At 44.7% G+C, this 19,469-nt stretch overlaps 2 protein-coding genes across 23 annotated transcripts in view; one reads left to right on the plus strand and one right to left on the minus strand.

Annotated features, from left to right (window-relative positions):
- Positions 1 to 441: 441 nt before the first annotated feature.
- LOC116273204 (uncharacterized protein C1orf43 homolog) lies at positions 442 to 2,652 on the minus strand. The gene is made up of 3 exons (XM_031662183.1): positions 2,202 to 2,652; positions 1,705 to 1,806; positions 442 to 669 (listed from the first exon to the last, which is right to left on the minus strand). Exons 1-3 carry the CDS (start codon positions 2,265 to 2,267, stop codon positions 574 to 576), a joined length of 264 nt encoding a protein of 87 aa, XP_031518043.1. The 5' UTR covers positions 2,268 to 2,652; the 3' UTR covers positions 442 to 573.
- A 61-nt stretch (positions 2,653 to 2,713) lies between these two features.
- Positions 2,714 to 19,469, plus strand: part of LOC100999017 (ubiquitin-associated protein 2-like) — a 55,626-nt gene continuing 38,870 nt past the window's right edge. For all 22 annotated transcript variants that reach the window (XR_002516364.2, XR_002516366.2, XR_002516369.2 and 19 more), the window contains exons 1-4: positions 2,714 to 2,835; positions 6,934 to 7,063; positions 9,153 to 9,230; positions 10,482 to 10,592. Coding sequence is in view for 17 of the 22 variants with exons in the window: in XM_021924160.2 (XP_021779852.1) it covers positions 6,974 to 7,063; positions 9,153 to 9,230; positions 10,482 to 10,592 (279 nt within the window). In the remaining 5 variants the exon portion in view is untranslated. The remainder of the gene's footprint in view (positions 2,836 to 6,933; positions 7,064 to 9,152; positions 9,231 to 10,481; positions 10,593 to 19,469) is intronic.

Here is a 19,469-nt window from a genome sequence, read left to right on the forward strand (position 1 = left end):
GTAGTCCCAGCTACTCGGGAGGCTGAGGCAGGAGAATGGCGTGAACCCGGAAGGCGGAGCTTGCAGTGAGCTGAGATCCGGCCACTGCACTCCAGCCTGGGCAACAGAGCAAGACTCTGTCTCTAAAAAACAAAACACAAGCCAGGTGCAGTGGCTCAAGCCTGTAATCCCAGCACTTTGGGAGGCCAAGACGGGCGGATCACGAGGTCAGGAGATCGAGACCATCCTGGCTAACACGGTGAAACCCCGTCTCTACTAAAAAAATACAAAAAAATAGCCCGGCGAGGTGGTGGGCGCCTGTAGTCCCAGCTACTCGGGAGGCTGAGGCAGGAGAATGGCGTGAACCTGGGAGGCGGAGCTTGCAGTGAGCCGAGATCGCGCCACTGCACTCCAGCCTGGGCGACTAAGCGAGACTCTGTCTCAAAAAAAAAAAAAAAAAAAAAAAAAGAAAGTACAGTGCTCTAGGAGTTGAGGGAGTCATGAGCTCTAGGTCTACAACTAACCTGTTTTTCGTTCAGCAACAAATTACTGAGTACCTGCTATGTGTAGGCTCTGGCACTAACCTGTTTTCATTCAACAAGAAATTACTGAGTACCTACTATGTGTAGGTCCTGGCTTTACAGTCGTGAACAAAACTGGTATGGTGCCTGCATTCTTGAAGCTTACGGTCTAGCGGAAGAGAGAGGCATGTTTTAAATAAATGGACAAACATAAAAGAAAAATTATGGTAAATGCTATGAAAAAAAAATCAAAGTAAAATGTGCAAATAAAGAGGGGGGAACCTACTTTAAAATAGGTAATAAGCATTTCTTTTTTGGAAGTAACATTTAAGCTAAGATTAAAAGAATGAATGAGCTAGCCAAATGAAGGCCATTCCAGATCAGAGGAGCAAAAAGAGTGGAAAATTCAGCCAGTAGAGCTGGGTCCCAGTGATCTGGGGAGAGCCACACAAAAGGAGGTTGGTAAGGGAAGCAGGTGTCTTTTAGTTAGAAACGAAAGACTAAAGAAGCAGAATGAGGGTGACAGCAGAGTATCAGTAACTCTTATTCACATATGCTGGGTTTGAGATGCCTATTAGAAATCTAAGTCAAAATGTCAGGTAGTCAGTTCGCAATATATGCATGGAACTCAGGAAAGAGTTCTGGGATACAGATAAAATTTCATCTGTAGCTAAAGCCAAGGAAAGGAAGACAATCACCTAAGGAGAAAGTACAGACAAAGATAAAAGACCACTGGGTTATTCACTTCCTACATGTCTTCTGGTAAACTGCTTCCTTTTCCTGGGGCATGTTGGTAACATGAATGGTGGAACTACGTGATTTATGGAGCTCCTGTTAAGTCTACAGTTATGTAGAGGTAACCCTTCTCATTGCTCTTGGGTTAACCTTAATGATCTCAACCCCATCCTAATCAAACAAAAAACACTGGGTAGTTTAAGATGAGCTGGGAAATATTTTACTACAAAGAGTTGGGAACTCCGACCCAAGCCCTTCATTCTGCAGATACAATAACAGAAGTTCCTGCTTGCCACAGCACTGAGCAGGAGCCAAGTCCCAAAGTGCACAGTGCCTGCTCAACTTAGAACAAGCACAAGTGCACGCAAAGAAACACGAGAATTAAAGTCATCACTAAAGGCAGAGCAAATCTCATTCTTGACCCTAAAAGATCTGAAAAGTATGTTTAACTCGTGCCCTAAGGACCTACCTTGGGGGCATTGTGTCCCACAGGGACATGAGGTCCCCTTCGAGATTTCATTGCAAAGCGCATGATTTGCCTCTTCACAAAAATAAATAGCAGTACAAACACCTGTCCAAAAAGATGTAAGAATCCTTTAATAAAAAGACAGTTGGGTATTTTTTTTAAGCATGCCTTCATTCCAAATCGCCAGATTCTGGCTCTCGGGAATGTTTCAGGGTAAAACTTGGGGTAAAGCAAGACCGTTATGATAGGGGTGGATCTAAGAAGCCAGTAGCAGGGAGGCGTGGGGTCTGTGCTCTAGTGTTAGAGGGAAAGTTCTAGACCAAAGAGGGCGGGTCGGCTGGAGTAGGTGACTTAAACTCCCACCTACTCCTGGAATAAGGAATCAAAGCCCAGATAGGCGCAGGTGAGTGGGTGGCGAATGCAGGCGGGGAACAGCTCAAGAAGAGGGTCTCTACTGGTTAAGATGCGACAGCAGGAATGGGGTGGGGGAATCTCCTCACCAGGCTCCCGTAGGCCATCACCAGCACGACATTCACCCCGGATAGCCAGTTACTGCCGGACGCCATGGCCTCCCTACCTCGCGCAGAATTGTTCGGGTTTACCCCGCTGTCCTGGCTGGTCAGCCCAGGCTCCGCCGCAGCGACGGCGCCTGGGTCCCCTGGAGCTCCCCGGCCATTTCCTTATGGGGGAAGACCAAGCCAGACCCGGCCTGAAAACATGGCGGACAGGCAGGGGGGCTGGGAAAAGAGAACGATGCCTTCCAGCTTCCCCCTGACACGTGACTCAGGCAGGCAATGGCACCCAGGAGCGTCGAGCGCTGAGACGCGGAACTACGACAGTAAGAGGAAGCCGCGGCCATCCCTGGGTCACGTGGTGGAGGCAGGGCCGCCGTGAAGGAGGCGGAGCGGACTCGCGGAGCCGGAAAGAGGTGTCTCGTGGCGAGGTGGCACGCGCACGCTTGCGTGCGCGCCCCTTTTAGCGTCACGCGCTGGGGGACGCAGGAAGGCAAGTGGGCGGGGAAAGGCGCGAGAGCGAGCGCGAGAGGGAAAAGGAGGGAGGGGGTGGGGAAGAGGGAATCTTATATCACGTGACAGGGGCGGCGCGGCCCGGGGTGTCAGTGTGGAGGAGACTGAGGTAAAGTTGGGAGCGCAGCGGCGTTGGCGGCGGCGGCGGCGGCAGCGGCAGCGCGGCGGGGCCGGGTATTGTCCGCGGCCCCTTTAAATCCGCGATCCCCCTTTTACCCTCCCTCTTTTCTCCCCTGCCCCCGCCGTATGCCCCCTCCCTCGGTAGGCCCCCCCGCACCGTGTGTTCCCCCACTGTACACCCCCCCTCGTAGTCATGCGAGCCCTGGCGCCCCCCCCGCGAGTCGGCCGCCGGAGGTTTTGTTTATGGTTGGGTTCGGGGCCTAGTGGGCCGCGCCAGAGCCGGGGCCTCGATTTGGGAGCGTGGCCGGGGCGGGGCTTGGAGCAGCCGTAGGAAGGGGGGGCCATGCGGCTAGAGCCTGAGAGGGGAGAGCGAGAAAGAGCGCGAGCGAGCGAGGCCTGGGCCTTGCCTGAGGTAGGGCCCTCTCTTCACCCCGGCCGGTGCCTGCGGAGGAGAGGGCCTCCTCCCTTTCCACCCACTGCGGGCCTCCCCTGATCCGGATCCGGCCTGGTTTGGGGGTGGCGTGGGGGAGGGAGGGCGATGGGGTGGAGCTGCCCCAAACTCCCCCATGTGGCCCTCAGTTTGGTGTGCGAAGGATTAATTTGTTCCGGCTGGGAGGTAGGAAGGAGATTGGCCCCGTGGGCTCTCGATGTGGCGCTGAGGGGGGTGAGCCTCCCATCCTCCACGCGTGGGCTTGCGTCCCCTCTCCGTTTCCAGGCTCTTTGTCAGCTCCTTTTCCCTCCCTTCTTTCTCACCAACCCAGTTCTTGGAATATGTTTTTGCTGCTGTCTTTAGCTTCCTGTTTATACTGTAGTTTGGGTACCCCAAACAATTATGTTATTTGGGAAGCTAGACATGGAAGCCCCCATAGGGTGTATTACGCTTAAGGGACGTCACTAGAGCACTGGGGTATTTGTTCACTCTTCTCATAATGGGACAGGAATGCCCAATTTCTTCAAACCCTTAACCTTGTGGACAGCTCTTAAATTGCTTTGCAAACTGATGTCACAAACTGGAGACTGCTCCTTTTCCACCCTTCTTGAAATGTAGCCACCTCTGGTGTGGGATGTTGTGGGAAGAAAAACATCACAGTAACAGGCGTTTTTGTTATTATTGTTAACGTTTTTGCCTTTGACTCTCCCTGATTATTACATGGAGAAATCTTTTTTTTTTTTTGTCTTCTCTCCCATCCTACCTTCCTCCGCCCCACATCCTGTTTTGGGGATACCTGATGTGACTTGCTGGGAGGTGATGAGCATTACTAGTAACCAGCATTTCTAGAGAATTAAAACATTTTGGCTGTGTATCAGTTGATAAAACTGCTTTGAAATCTGTCTCCATTGTACTTAAATATTAGACTGTCCCAATGATTATAGAGAATTAAAACATTTTGGCTGTGTATCAGTTGATAAAACTGCTTTGAGATCTGACACCATTGTCCTTAAAGATTGGACTATCTCAATGATTGTTTCCTTTGTGAATGGGAAGTATTGCTGGCACGTAAACTAGTGATGAAAGGCCTAAAAATGTCCTGTTTTGTTTTTGATCTTTAAAGCTCCTCCTTGCTGTGTCCTTACTGGGAAGTACTCTTGCTAACTAGATTTCAGGGTGGTGGGGAAGGGGATGCAGGGACCATTTCAGCAAAGCATCTACAGAAATTAGTTGTTCTGTTAGAGGTAGCAAGTTTTACCCAACCCAGTCCAGCTTCAGTTTCTGAATTGTTTCTTAAATTAGATTGTAAGCTCCCTGAGGGCAGCTACGAAGTCATACTGCTTTTGTATTTTCCTGAAGTATTGGACACATAGTAGATTCTCAATAAATATTTGTTACTTAGTTTTTTCAGTGAAATTTCTCTGGCTATTTTTTTAAGTAGCTGGTTTTCAAAAAAGAGTCAAGGGCACTCCTGTGTTGAAACCTGTGTTTACTCTCGCACTATTTCCTTGGTCTCCAATACTTCTCACCCTACTTCCTTTAAATCTTTTTATTTTCTAAGAAAGAGCAAGTAAGTAACAAGATCTTCGCCTCCAGTGTGATAGCTGGGAATGGGTCTGCTTGCTACTAATTCTGTGCCCTCAAGTGATCCATTCCAGATAACTTACTTTTGACCTGTTGCTCAGCGTTGTCACTACTAGGTGGTAAAATTTTCTTAGTCACATTTCGAAGCACTTGTAAGAGGGAAATGTTACTAGCAAGAGTGATTAGGAGGGTTTTTTTCTTTCTTGGTTAATTATATATTTCAAGATGACTTTTTAATATGTTTACATCTGACTGGTACAGTATATGCAATCGTATATAGCTAGTCATGCAGTTTATGCCTGCAATATAACTTATTCTCACAAATTGATATCACATGTGGAGTAGAAAACAGTCATTATTTGTAAGTTACAGTAGTGGATTGGAAATGACTATGCCATATTAGAAAGTTCATCTTAGAGCCGATTTTAAAACAAAATAGTTTTCCTCTCATCTTGATATGTATACGTATATATGTGTATATGTAGTCTTGTTGATTTGGATTCGGGGTACTTGGTTAAACAACTTTTTTTTTTGTAAAGTTGAAACTTGGCTATAATGCTAACCTGGGAAAATGGGCTACTGTGTAGCAAATAATCCTTTCTAGCTTGAAATATTTATGGGTCTTTGTGTGCCTATATGTGTAGGGGGAAGAGGTAATGGCTTAAAAATTACCTGAAGCTGCCTTAAAAAAATCTTTCATGATGCAAAGACCTGTGTAACCTATTGACGCAACTTGGTGAAGAATTTATGCATAGAAAAAGTCAACTTTCTCTGTGACATCCAAGAAAATCAGATGAAATTCACTTCCCTAATAGTTAATCCTTGCATATTTCTTTAGAAGTCCTTCCTCCCACTCGAATCCAGTAATATCTCTGGGCAGTCTAGAATTATGCTGTATAAGGTTTCATTAACAAGAAAAATTAAATATAGAGCAGAAAAGTATAAACTTATCCTCTTTGGAAGGGAATAAAGGCAGAGTAACCTATTATTTTGAGCACTCCATCATATGATTAATGTTTTCTTTTGTACTAAATGCAGTAGCTGAGATTGCATTATAAAACAAAGTATGAACTAAAGGAACTTGAATTCAGTAGAATCCTTCGTTGTTAGAAGTCTTGTAACAAAAACTATATTCTGGTTTGGGGAAAGCCCTGTGTGTTCTGTGTCTCTTTAAAGACTCAACTAAGTCATCTTGCCAGCATTAAGGTCTCAAGTTTAAAATGATTTCCTAGAAGCACTTTCTTCCAAATAAAACTTTGTGCTAGATGCTTTTGGTTTGAGACAAATTTGAGATTCCTTGTGTATTAAGGTGAGTGGTGGAGGGTAATTGCCATTCTGGTTTCTTGAAAATGTGGACTAGGAGACCAAGAGAAGCACCTGTGAAAGCAGTGTGTTGGAATCATTTTCAGAGAACAGAGATTCTGGACAAAATCGTTGGGGCTAATATGTACCCTGTTGAAGGCTGTGGTTTAAAAAAACAAAAAAACCCCACAAACACAAAACAAACCCATAGCATACTGAGAGAGATGAAACTTGAGGGAGAAAGAAGAGTCTAGACTTGAACTTGTGCTTTCCCAAACAATGGAGGTCACATGCAGCTTACATAAAAAAGGTTGTAAGGCAGGTAAGGCTGTTTTCTTAGGTGATTGAATATAGTATTTAAAATTATTTTTCTGGAGTGTAGACTAATTTCCTTCCTGGAAGGCTTTTGTTTCCAGACATTACTGATTGTCTTTACTTCTGCCAAAGGTACTTTAGATGCTTGCACCTATATAAAAGGCTTTTGATTATTAGCTAAATGTAAAGTGTGCTTATAGGGGACTAGTAACCAAACTGCTGTAACTTCTTTAAAAAGTTGCTTACACATGCTTTATACATTTCTTGTTACATAAAAATGGATTAACAGCTATAGCTCCTTAAGGAATTGATCAAGCTAATTATGTTGTAAGAATAAATGAATCTTCTTGATTTGTTCCTTTGAAGAAGTGAAAGTGTTTGGTGCTGAAGGTGCTGGTGAGAGAGTTAACATATTTTGCCCACATTTAATACCTAATTTTCTTTTAAATCTTTCAGTATTCTACCTTGTAAATACTGTTATTTGTATATACTGTAAATGATGACGTCGGTGGGCACTAACCGAGCCCGGGGAAACTGGGAACAACCTCAAAACCAAAACCAGACACAGCACAAGCAGCGGCCACAGGTAAATAACCCAAAGCATATGGATTCATGGGTAGCATTGCCAGCTGATGCTGGTTTCCATGCAGTACAGCATCATTCTGTGCTTTGAACTGTTGGTTTAGGTTCCTTATTTTTGTTTTCTAGTCGTTGGCTCTGTTTTTACTTAGGTTCTGATAACTGTTCATGACATGCTGTAAAGCAGAATGCTTACTTTTTTGTTGTTTAATAGTGTGTTATGAGGCTTAGCACTTTATTAGGGGTCCTGTGCTTTTTATCTTTTTTTTTTTTTTAAGATGGGATCTCCCTTTGCATAGGTCAGAGTGCGGTGGCACAGTCACCTTTCATTGGTAGCCTCAATCTCTGGGGCTTAAGTGATCCTCCCGCCTCAGCCTCGTGAGTAGGTGGAACTACTAGTGCACACTACCATACCAGGCTTATTTTAAAATTTTTGTAGAGATGGTAGTCTTGCTGCGTTGCCCAGGCTGGTCTTGAACTCCTGGGATTATAGGTGTGAGTCACTGCCCGGCTCTATAACTCTTAAGATATTTAAGATAGCATTTCCCTTTTCTTACCTGGGCCATTTTAGCAATACCTTTCTGTTTCTTAGACCTTCCACCTTGATATCTCTCTCTCTCTTTTTTTTTTTTTTTTTTTTTTTTTGAGACGGAGCCTTGCTCTGTTGCCTAGGCTTGAATGAAATGGCGCGACCTTGGCTCACTGCAACCTCCGCCTCTCGGGTTCAAGCAATTCTCCTTACCTCAGCTTCCTGAGTAGCTGGGATTATAGGCGTGTGCCACCACGCCCAGCTCATTTTTGTATTTTTAGTAGAGACAGAGTTTCACCGTGTTGGTCAGGCTAGTCTCAAACTCCTGCCCTAAGGTGATCCACCTGTCTCGGCCTCCCAGGGTACTGGGATTACAGGCATGAGCAACTGCACCCTATCCCACCTTGATATCTCTGTAGCCAGCCTTTTCCATTCCAGATTTTAACGTTTGCTCCTCTTTTCCCCAACTTATCTTTTATTTTCCTATCCGGTCCCATTGAGGCCTTACCTGATTGTTCCTTTCCCACAAGGAGCTGGCAGCTTCACTGTGTTTCTTCAAAACTAAACGAAACACCTTAGAGCATTGCTCAATTTTAAGTTTTAAGGAGTAAATTAATCTCTTGGATATTAACTTTGATGTAGATATATTCTGTTTCTCACATCAGGTTGATGTTAGTTGGTATGTAATGTGAATGAATTACTTATATTTGATTATGGTCAGATAAATTGAATATGTAAGACTGGAATTTCCCCCTTGTGCATTTTTCTTTCATCTGTGTTTTCAGGTGAATTTCTGGTAGAATTATAATACTTAGTTGGGGCAGTAAAATTCCTAGTATCTTAACATATACTGGATATACAGAAGATATGTTGAGTCTATTGTCAGACTTGTAGTATTCTAAGCTCTAAGAATAAGAGGATGGTGTTGGTTATCACAGAAATAAGAATAGAGTTTACACATGGCTTTGTAACTTAATATGAATTAAGGGGCAGATGTTTCAGAGTGGTTCTGTGATTCTAAGACGGAAGTCCCTTTAACTGTGAAGATTGGTGAATGAGTTCCTTACTCTTTCTGTAACAGTTTCACTCAGTTTTTGTCATTTTACTGATTTAAGCATCTTTTTTTTTTTTTTGAGGTGGAGTCTTGCTCTGTTGCCTAGGCTGGAGTGCAGTGGCGCTCTCAGTTCACTGCAACCTTGTCCTCCCGGGTTCAAGCAATTCTCCTGCCTCAGCCTCCGGAGTAGCTGGACCTACGGGTGTGCGCCACCACACCCAGCTAATTTTTGTGTTTCTAGTAGAGTCAGGGTTTTACCATGTTGGCCAGGCTGGTCTTGAACTACTGACCTCAGGTGATCTGCGTGCCTCGGGCTCCCAAAGTGCTGGAATTACAGGCGTGAGCCACCACCCGCGCCTATCCCTGATTTAAGTGTCCTAAATGGTGCTTTATTACTTGCTCATTTGTTACAAGGAAAAGAAAATTGGGGCAGTGGAGACGGACGCAGTAGGTTTTTGTTCTCTAAACTGTTGCCTCATGATTATGCTTTCTTGATCTCATCTCAATTCCTAGGCCACTGCAGAACAAATTAGACTTGCACAGATGATTTCGGACCATAATGATGCTGACTTTGAGGAGAAGGTGAAACAAGTGAGTGTACCACTAATTTACTGTACGCTATGAGAAAAGATACCAGGATTAAGGCCTAATCAAATACCATAGATAGATGCCAGGATACTTTCTCCTGTAGGTATTGGGAGAATTTTCACCTGAAATATAATAGGTCAGGCTGATAAATAAGTGTTTTCATTCTCTCATTTATTGTAGCCCTTTGTTTTGTTTTTTGTTTTTTTTTTCAGATGAAGTCTCACTCTGTCACCCAGGCTGGAGTGCAGTGGCATGATATTGGCTTATTGTAGCCTCTGCCTCCTGAATTCAAGCAATTCTCGTGCCTCAGCCTCCCGAGTAGTTGGGATTACAGGCGCTTGCCACCACGCCTGGCTAATTTTTTTGTATTTTTAGTAGAGGTGGGGTTTCACCATGTTGGCCAGGCTGGTCTTGAACTCCTGACCTCAGGTGATCTGCCTGCCTCAGCCTCCCAAAGTGCTGGGATTACAGGGGTGAGCCACCGCACCCCGCCTATTGTAGCCCTTTGGATAGATACTTAGTTTGGAAATTTTATCTTAATTTTAACCTCTTGCCTGTTGCTGATGCCATTTTGTAGAAACTGAGCAGTTGTGGATATAGGAAATGTGGAAATTCATGCTGAAGCCTGTGTGTTTCAGAGTTTGGTTCTGTATTTGATGCTTAATTGCTTTGTAAATACTTTTGACCTCATCCCTGAACCACAGGTGTTAATATTTGGCTTTTGGAAACAGAATACCAAAATTCTCCGTTTTCCTTTTTTTAGGGGTAGGGGTGGTTCTGGAAAACCTGCTAGGCAAATTCTACATCCTTTTTCTTTCTTTTTTTTTTTTTTTTTTTAAATTTTGAGACGGAGTCTTGCTCGGTGGCCCAGGCTGGAGTGCAGTGGCGTGATCTCAGCTCACTGCAACCTCTGCCTCCTGGGTTCAAGCGATTCTCCTGCCTCAGCCTCCCAAGTAGCTAGGCTTACAGGCACCCACCACCACACTTGTATAATTTTTGTATTTTTAGTAGAGACAGGGTTTCACCATGTTGGTCAGGCTGGTCTCAAACTCCTGACCTCAAGTGATCCGCCCACCTCGGCCTCCCAAAGTGCTGGGATTATAGGCATGAGCCACCGTGCCTGGCCCTCATCTTTTGCCTTTTAAACCTGTTTTTTTCAAACTCAGCTGATACCGTTTCCCTTCACCTAGTTTCCTTTCATTGGGAGTGTGAGCATAAGGCTGTTCATCATGGTTGCTCTTTTTTCTCTTTCAGTTGATTGATATTACAGGAAAGAACCAGGATGAATGTGTGATTGCTTTGCATGACTGCAATGGAGATGTCAACAGAGCCATCAATGTTCTTCTGGAAGGAAACCCAGACACGGTAGAGTGCTTATAGAGTGTTCTAGGACATGGGTCCTCAATTGGGAGGCTGGTAATATTCTAAAAGTAGCAAGTGGCAACACACCTTAAAGCAGAGCACCTTTTTCTCAAAGTAAAGTTGGGAACTTTCTTGGAGATTGTTCACCACGGGTTACAGATACTTAAAATTTATGTGTACTACATCCTCTTTATGAGGATAATGGTCATAGGAGAAAACAGTGAAATCAGTCTCTGCTAATTGGCCTGAAATAAATTATTTATTCCAGGCTAGTGACTTGTTTTCAGGCTGTGGGGTTAGGCTGAATTAGAGGTGCGATTTGATAGCCTTGGATATTGCTGTTGAACAAAGTCACACACTATATTTGATTCTGGTTTTGGTTTTGTTTTTTTTCCTATTTATTTATTTATTTATTTATTTTGAGACGGAGTCTTGCTCTGTTGCCCAGGCTGGAGTGCAGTGGCTGATCTCAGCTCACTGCAAACTCTGCCTCCCGGGTTCACGCCATTCTCTTGCCTCAGCCTCCTGAGTAGCTGGGACTATGGGTGCCCGCCACTGCGCCCGGCTAAGTTTTTGTCTTTTTAGTAGAGACAGGGTTTCACCGTGGTCTCGATCTCCTTACCCGCCCACCTTGGCCTCCCAAAGTGCTGGGATTACAGGCGTGAACCACCGCACTTGGCCTTTTTATTTCATTTTATTTATTTTACATATTTGATTCTGATATCAGGACATTCCCCTCAGTATCAGCTTTGCATTGCACAATACTGTTTCATTGCCTGAACTTATTTCTGTTGAGGTAGCGAGAAACAAGCTTTGTAGCCTGCTGACCATCCCTGGAGATGATAGGGGATATCTTGGAGGATCTCTTGCCCTGGAATTTAGACAAGTTGCTTTCACTTCTCCTTCCCACTTCATGAGAATTCTGTTTTTGTGCTTGTCTTATGTTTGTAGCAAATTGTAATCCTCTGACTGCCTTATTAACCTTCAGAATGTTCCTGCAGTGCTTACTAGAGAAATTTTGTTTTTTTAATAAGCAGTGTATTATTATTATTATTTTGAGACAGGGTCTTACTTTGTGGCCCTGGCTGGAGTGCACCGACATGCTGCAACCTCCTTGTCCTGGGCTTAGGTCATCCTCCCACTTCAGCCTCCTGAATAGCTGGGACCACAGGCATGGGCCACCATGTCCAGCTGATTTTCCTATTTTTAGTAGATCCAGGGTTTCTCCATGTTGCTCAGGCTGGTTTCAAACTCCTGGGCTCAAGTGAGCTGCCTGCCTCGTCCTCTCAAAGTGCTGGGATTATGGGTATGAGCCACTGCACCTCATCCAGTGTATTACTTTGAAATCATTTTCGTTTATTGGGTGTTATACTGGGGCTCTTTGGTTGGGATAGATATTAAAATTTATCCTTAGAGATAACAACTTTTTTTTTTTTTTTTCCTTGAGTCAGAGTCTTGGTCTTGTTGCCCAGGCTGGAGTGCAGTGGTGCGAACCTGCTTTCTGCAACCTCCACCTCCCAGGTTCAAGTGATCCTATGCCTCAGCCTCCGGAGTAGCTGGGATTACAGGCATCTACCACCACACCTGGCTAATTTTTTTTTTTTTTTTTTGAGATGGAGTCTCTCTCTGTCTCCCAGGCCAGAGTATATCCCTGCTCACTGCAAACTCCGCCTCCTGGGTTCAAGCAGTTCTCATGCCTCAGCTTCCTGAGTAGCTGGGACTACAGGCATGCACCACCATGCCTGGCTAATTTTTTGTGTTTTAGTGGAGACAGTGTTTCACTATGTTACCCAGGGTGGTCTTGAACTCCTGAGCTCAGCCAATCCTCCTGCTTCGGCCTTCCAAAGTGTTAGGATTACAGGTATGAGCCATGGAACCTGGCCTCAGATACAACAACTTTCTGATACTACAGAGTCACTCCAGCTAAATGCAGGAGGTTTGTCAATTTCTTTGAGACAATGGGAAATAATAATGGAAAACTTTTAACAACAATTGAATTTAAATTGGTGGATTTTTTTCTTCAAAAGTGTAGTCCTGTATTAAATTTTACACTATTGACCTTATTTGAATATTTACTGTCTGGTCAGTCAAGATATAATGCTTTTGATTTGTTTTGGGTTTACTCTAGAATAATTGTCTCTAGATTTTATGGGGGGAGTGAGGTGGGGCTATTTATGTTTTTTTAAAAGTCTGAATGTTTTTTCGCATATCACATTTTATCTTACCTTCCAGCATCTTCTGTCTAGTGCTGTAAGGCTAATGTTACACAGTATCAAAAAAGAAAATAAGCTGGAGAATACAGGTTTATGCTACGAATAGACCAGCTACTAGTGAAACCAGTGGGAAGCAAAGTCAGCTACCAGGGATGTTGGATGTATTTGGGTGGGTGAGATCATTTCAGAAAACTGAGGGTGCCTTTGGGAAGATAATAGTAATTCTTTTTCCTTATAGACCCATCTGGTGCCAGCAGCAGATGTGCATACAGAGGAGGGAGAAAGGTTACAGTTTCCTGAAACTTGCCAGGTTTTGAGACAGTAGCATAAATTCTAAAAGCTGTTTTGAGTCTAGCTTCCAGAGTGTTCCTGGTGTATATTTAGCTACAGGGTTGTTCTAACTTACTGTGAGCATAAAATGACCCACCAACTGTAATGTGTAATAGGCTTGGGTTGGAAGAGTAGGCAGCCACAAACTTCCAAGTCCTGGGTAGGTAGTCTTTTTAAAACAAATGAATTAAGAGTTGGGTTCTTGGCCCTGCCACCCAGGCTGGAGTGCAGTAGCATTATCACCGCAGCCATGGACACCTGGGCTCAAGCAACCCTCCCACCTCAGCCTCCTTAGTAGCTGGGACAACAGGTGTGTGCCACCACACCGGTTTTTTTTTTTTTTTTTTTTTTTTTGAAGATGGAGTCTCGCTCTGTTGCCCAGGCTGGAGTGCAGTGGTGCGATCTTGGCTCACTGCAGCCTCCACCTCCTGGGTTCAAGCGATTCTCCTGTGTCAGCCTCCCAAGTAGTTGGGACTACAGGCGCCTGCCACCACGCCTGGCTGATTTTTGTATTTTCAGTAGAGATGGGATAAACATCATATTGGCCAGGCTGGTCTCAAACTCCTGACCTTATGATCCGCCTGCCTTGGCCTCCCAAAGTGCTGGGGTTACAGGTGTGAACCACTGCGTTCGGCCTATTTTTTATTTTTATTTTTTGAGATGGCAGTTTTGCTCTTGTTGCGCGGGCTGGAGTGCAATGGCTTGATTTTGGCTCACTGCAACCTCTGCCTCCCGGGTTCAAGCAATTCTCCTTCCTCAGCCTCCCAAGTAACTGGGATTACAGGCATGCACCACCACGCCTGGCTAATTATTTTTTTTTTTTTTTTTTTTTTTTTTTTTTTTGGAGACAGAGTCTCGCTCTGTCACCCAGGCTGGAGTACAGTGGCGCGATCTCTGCTCACTGCAAGCTCCGCCTCCCGGGTTCGCGCCATTCTCCTGCCTCAGCCTCCCGAGTAGCTGGGACTACAGGCGCCGCCACCTCGCCCGGCTAATTTTTTTGTATTTTAAGTAGAGACGGGGTTTCACCGTGTTAGCCAGGATGGTCTCGATCTCCTGACCTCGTGATCCGCCCATCTCAGCCTCCCAAAGTGCTGGGATTACAGGCTTGAGCCACCGCGCCCGGCTACCTGGCTAATTTTTGTATTTTTAGTAGAAATAGGGTTTCGCCATGTTGGTCAGGCTGGTCTTGAACCTCTGACCTCAGGTGATCCGCCCACCTTGGCCTCCCAAAGTGCTGGGATTACAGGCATGAGCCACTGCACCTGGCCCCAGCTGTTTAAAAAAAAAACACACATTTTGAGAGGTGAAGTGAAGGTCTTGCTGTATTTTGCAGCCTGGTCTCAAGCACCTGACTTCAAGCAATCTTCCCACCTCTGTGAAATTATTACTTTAGTAAACTACTTACTATGGACAATTGACTCTTTGTAATATGTAGATATTCTTTTATTATATACATATATATTTTTTGAAATGGAGTCTCGTTCTGTTGCCAGGCTGGAGTGCAGTGGCATGATCTCGGCTCACTGCAACCTCTGAGTCCCAGGTTCAAGTGATTCTCCTGCCTCAGCCTCTGGAGTAGCTGGGACTACATGTGCGCACCACCCCGCCAAGCTAATTTTTGTATTTTTGGTAGAGACAGGGTTTCACCATGTTGGCCAGGCTGGTCTTGATCTCTTGACCTCATGATCCACCTGCCTCAGCCTCCCAAAGTGCTGGGATTACAGGCGTGAGCCACCACAGCTGGCCTACAATTTTTTTTTTTTTTTTTTTAAATTTAAAACTTACCGGCTGGGTATGGTGTCTCACACCTGTAATTCCAGCACTTTGGGAGGCTGAGGCACGTGGATCACTTGAAGTCAGGAGTTCCAAGACCAGCCTAATCAACATGGTGAAACCATGTCTCTACTAAAAGTAGAAAAATTAGCCAGGCGTGGTGGCATGTGCCTGTAATCCTAGCTACTTGGGAGACTGAGGCATGAGAATCACTTGAACCTGGGAGGCGGAGGTTGCAGTGAGCCAAAATCAAGAGCCACCGCACTACAGCCTGGGTGACACAGTGAGACTCTGTCTCAAATATATTAAAAAAATAATAAAAATAAAATTTACCATTTTAGCCTTTTTTCTTTTCTTTTTTTCTTTCTTTTTTTTTTTAAATCCAAGACAGTGTTTTGTAATCCCAAAATGCTGGGATTACAGGTGTGAACCACCGCACCTGGCCCTGTTATAATTTTAAATTTCGTTTTTTTGAACTTAAAAAACTTTGTGGACTGGATTTGATTATGCCTGTAAGCCTAGCACTTTGGGAGGCTGAGGAGGGAAGATCGCTTAAGGCCAGGAGTTCAGACCAGCCTGGCAATATGGTGAGATCCTGTCTCTTAAAAAAAAAAAAAAAAAAATTCAAAAATTAGCTGACTGTGGTGGCATGCGCCTGTGGTCCTAGCTACTTAGGAGGATGGGGCAAGAGAATCACTTGAGAGCCCAGGAGCTGGAGGCTGCAGTGTGCCATGATCACACCACCACACTCCAGCCTGGCTATAGAGTGAGACCTTGTCTCTTAAAAATACTTTTATTATGGTAAGATATATTACATTAGACTTATTTTAAAATGTATAATTCAGAGACGTTAAGTACGTTCATAATGAGTGTGGTCATTACTACTATTCATTTCCAGAACTTGTTCATCATCCCAAATAGTAATTCTGTATCCATTAAATAATAAATCCTCATTCCTCCCTGTTCCCAGCTTCTAAGTAACCTCTTCTATATTCTGTTCTGTTCTTCTTTTTTAATATGTGTGCTGCCGAAGTGAGCACTTACTTTCTTTAAGCAAATCTCAGAACTGTGTGAGACCGTTCTGTTTTCTTTTTTCCTTTTTTTTTTTTTTGAGATAGGGTCTTCTGTCGCCCAGGCTGGAGTGCAGTGGTGTGATCATGACTCACTGCAGCTTCTGCCTCCTGGGCTCAAGCAATTTTCCCACCTCAGCCTCCCGAGTAGCTAGGACCACAGGCGTGTGGCACCGCACCTGGCTAACTTTGGTATGTTTAGTAGAGACAGGGTTTTGCCATGTTGCCTAGGATGGTCTCAGACTCCTGGCCTCAAGTAATCCACCCTCCTTGGCCTCAGAAAGTGCTGGGATTATAGATATGAGCCACCATCCCTGGCCCTGTTTTCTGTTTCTATTTGTCTGTTTTAGATATCTCATATAAGTGAAATCATGTAATATTTGACCTTTTGTTTCTAACTTACTTCACTTAGCGTAATGTTTCAAGGTTCATCCATATTGTGACATGGGTCAGAATTTCATTCCTTTTTAAGGCTAATATTCCATTGTACATATATGTGGCATTTTGTTTACTCATCAGTGGGCACTTGGAATTATCTGGAAGTTGTAGACTTAATACTTGATTCCCTTAAGTTCTTCAACATGCTTCCCCTTAAAGGAGGCTACACTTTTACATGACCATAATACTATTATCAATCTTGATAAGGTCAATAATTTTATATTATCTAATACTCAGCCCATATTCTGAAAGTGATTAGATATTAAGTAGCTGTTACTGAGCACTAGGGCCATGATTGAGTTTAATGGTAAGATAATAAAGATCTGAGGCTGGGTGCGGTGGCTCATGCCTGTAATCCGAGCACTTTGGGAGGCCATGGCAGGTGGGTCACGAGGTCAAGAGACGGAGACCATCCTGGCCAGCATGGTGAAACCCCATCTCTACTAAAAATGCAAAAATTAGCTGGGTGTAGTGGTGCCCTGTAGCCCCAACTACTTGGGAGGCTGAGGCAGGAGAATCACTTCATCCCGGGAAGTGGAGGTTGTAGTGAGCCAAGATTGCACCACTGCACTCCAGCCTGGTGACAGAGCGAGACTAAGTCTCAAAAAAAAAAAGAAAAGAAAAATCTGATAGTGTTGGTGTTTGTCCTGGAAGTTTCGTTTGTATAGGTTTTTTGCAAAAGTATGTGTAAATCAAGGTATGCATTTTAAAAAAAACTTTTAGTTTATAATGCTCGTTTTCCTGAGGAAGAGTGTTTTGCAAGGGTGTTTAGCTTATTTTCCTTACCACAGACTTTCCGTCTTGCAATTAGGAATGTATCATAGGTATACATTTTTCACTGGGGAAAGTTAAATTGACTGATAACAATTTAGGAAATACAGGGAGAACACTGCAAGTAAAACCTGGATGGAAGGCTTCCTATAATCAGTATCTCTTGGGGTCAGGGCTGTGACTGTTGTTTGGTCTTCTTTTATTTTTATTTTTATATACTTTTTGAGACAGGGTCTTACTCTGTCACCTAGACTGAGTACAGTCACATAACCATGACTCACTGCAGCCTCAACCTCCAGGGCTCAAGTGATCATTCTGCCTCAGCCTTCAAGTAGTTGGGGTGACAGGAGTGTACCACCACACTTGGCTAATTCTTAAATTTTTAGTAGAGACCAGAGTCTCATTTTGTTGCCTAGGTTGGTCTTGAACTCCTGGCCTGAAGCAATCTTCCTGCCTTGACCTCCCGACCTCCCAAAGTGCTGAGGTTATAGGTGTGAGCCACCACACCTAGCCTTATCTTTTTTTCTTTTTTCTTTTCTTTTTTTTTTTTGAGACGGAGTCTTGCTCTGTCGCCCAGGCTGGAGTGCAGTGGCCAGATCTCGGCTCACTGCAAGCTTTACCTCCTGGGTTTACGCCATTCTCCTGCCTCAGCCTCCCGAATAGCTGGGACTACAGGCGCCTGCCACCTCGCCCGGCTAGTTTTTTGTATTTTTTAGTAGAGACAGGGTTTCACTGTGTTAGCCAGGATGGTCTGGATCTCCTGACCTCGTGATCCGCCCGTCTCGGCCTCCCAAAGTGCTGGGATTACAGGCTTGAGCCCCACTGCGCCCGGCCTTCTCTTTTCTTTTTTCCTTTTTTTTTTTTTTGAGACGGAGTCTCACTCTGTCACCCAGGCTGGAGTGCAATGGCAGGATCTCAGCTTACTGCAGCCTCCGCCTCCTGGGTTCAAGCAATTCTCCTGCCTCAGCCTCCTTAGTAGCTGGGATTACAGGCACCTGCCACCACGCCCAGCTAATTTTTTGTATTTTTAGTAGAGATAGGGTTTCACTATGTTGGCCAGGCTGTTCTTGAACTCTTGACCTCAGGCAGTCCACCCACCTCAGCCTCCCAGAATGCTGGGATTACAGGTGTGAGTCACTGCCCCCAGCCCTTTTTTTCTTTTTTTTTTCTTTGAGAGGGAGTCTTGCTCTGTCGCCCAGGCTAGAGTGCAGTGGTGTGGTACGATCTCACCTCACTGCACCCTCCTCCTCCCGGGTTCAAGCAGTTCTCCGCTTCAGCCTCCTGAGTAGCTGGGATTGCAGGTGTGCACCACCACACCTGGCTAATTTTTGTATTTTTGGTAGAGACAGGGGTTCACCATGTTGGCCAGGCTGGTCTGGAACTCCTGACCTTGTGATCTACCTGCCTTGGCCTCCCACTCCCAAAGTGCTGGGATTACAGGTGTGAGCCACCGTGCCTAGCCACCCAGCCTGACCTTTATTTATTTATTTATTTATTTATTTAGAGAAGGAGTCTCTGTTGCCCAGGCTAGAGTGCAGTGGGGCATCTCAGCTCACTGCAAGCTCCGCCTCCCGGGTTCACCCCATTCTCCTGCCTCAGCCTCCCGAGTAGCTGGGACTACAGGTGCCTGCCACCACGCCGGCTAATTTTTTTTTTGTATTTTTAGTAGAGGCGGTGTTTCACCATGTTAGCCAGGATGATCTCGATCTCCTGACCTCGTGATCCACCCACCTCGGCCTCCCAAAGTGCTGAGATTACAGGCATGAGCCACCATGCCCGGCCATCAGCCTGATCTTTTAAATAAAATTGCTGTGTGTGTTTTTGTGTGTGTCTGTAGGTAGGTAGCTATAGCTGTTTTCCTCCTTAATTTATGGGTGAGTTTAGAGAATGTGCCCAAGAGTAGAATGCTGCTCATTCATTCTGAATTCATAGGTAACTTTTCGAAACATTGTTTTCTTTTTTGCTTTATTTGGTATGAATGATACTATAAAAAGTTGTGGGTCACTGACTCTGAAGAAAATTAGTGGTTTTTTTTGTTTTTTTTTTTTTTAGCCCAGGAAATAACACTTGAAAGATAAGGACCAATAACTTGGTCCTTTGGCTAATATGCTTAAGTGACTGAATTAGATAGAGGTCTTTGTAATCCTCTTGGAAGTGATCCCGGCAATCTGTTTCCTATAAGTACCTTCCCTACAAAAAAGACTGGGCTCGGTGGTTCACATCTGTAATCCCAGCACTTTGAGAGGCTGAGGTGGTGGATCACCTGCGGTCAGTTGTTCGAGAGA

The sequence above is a fragment of the Papio anubis genome, unplaced genomic scaffold (assembly GCF_008728515.1).
Source record: "Papio anubis isolate 15944 unplaced genomic scaffold, Panubis1.0 scaffold466, whole genome shotgun sequence".
Lineage (NCBI taxonomy): Eukaryota > Metazoa > Chordata > Mammalia > Primates > Cercopithecidae > Papio > Papio anubis.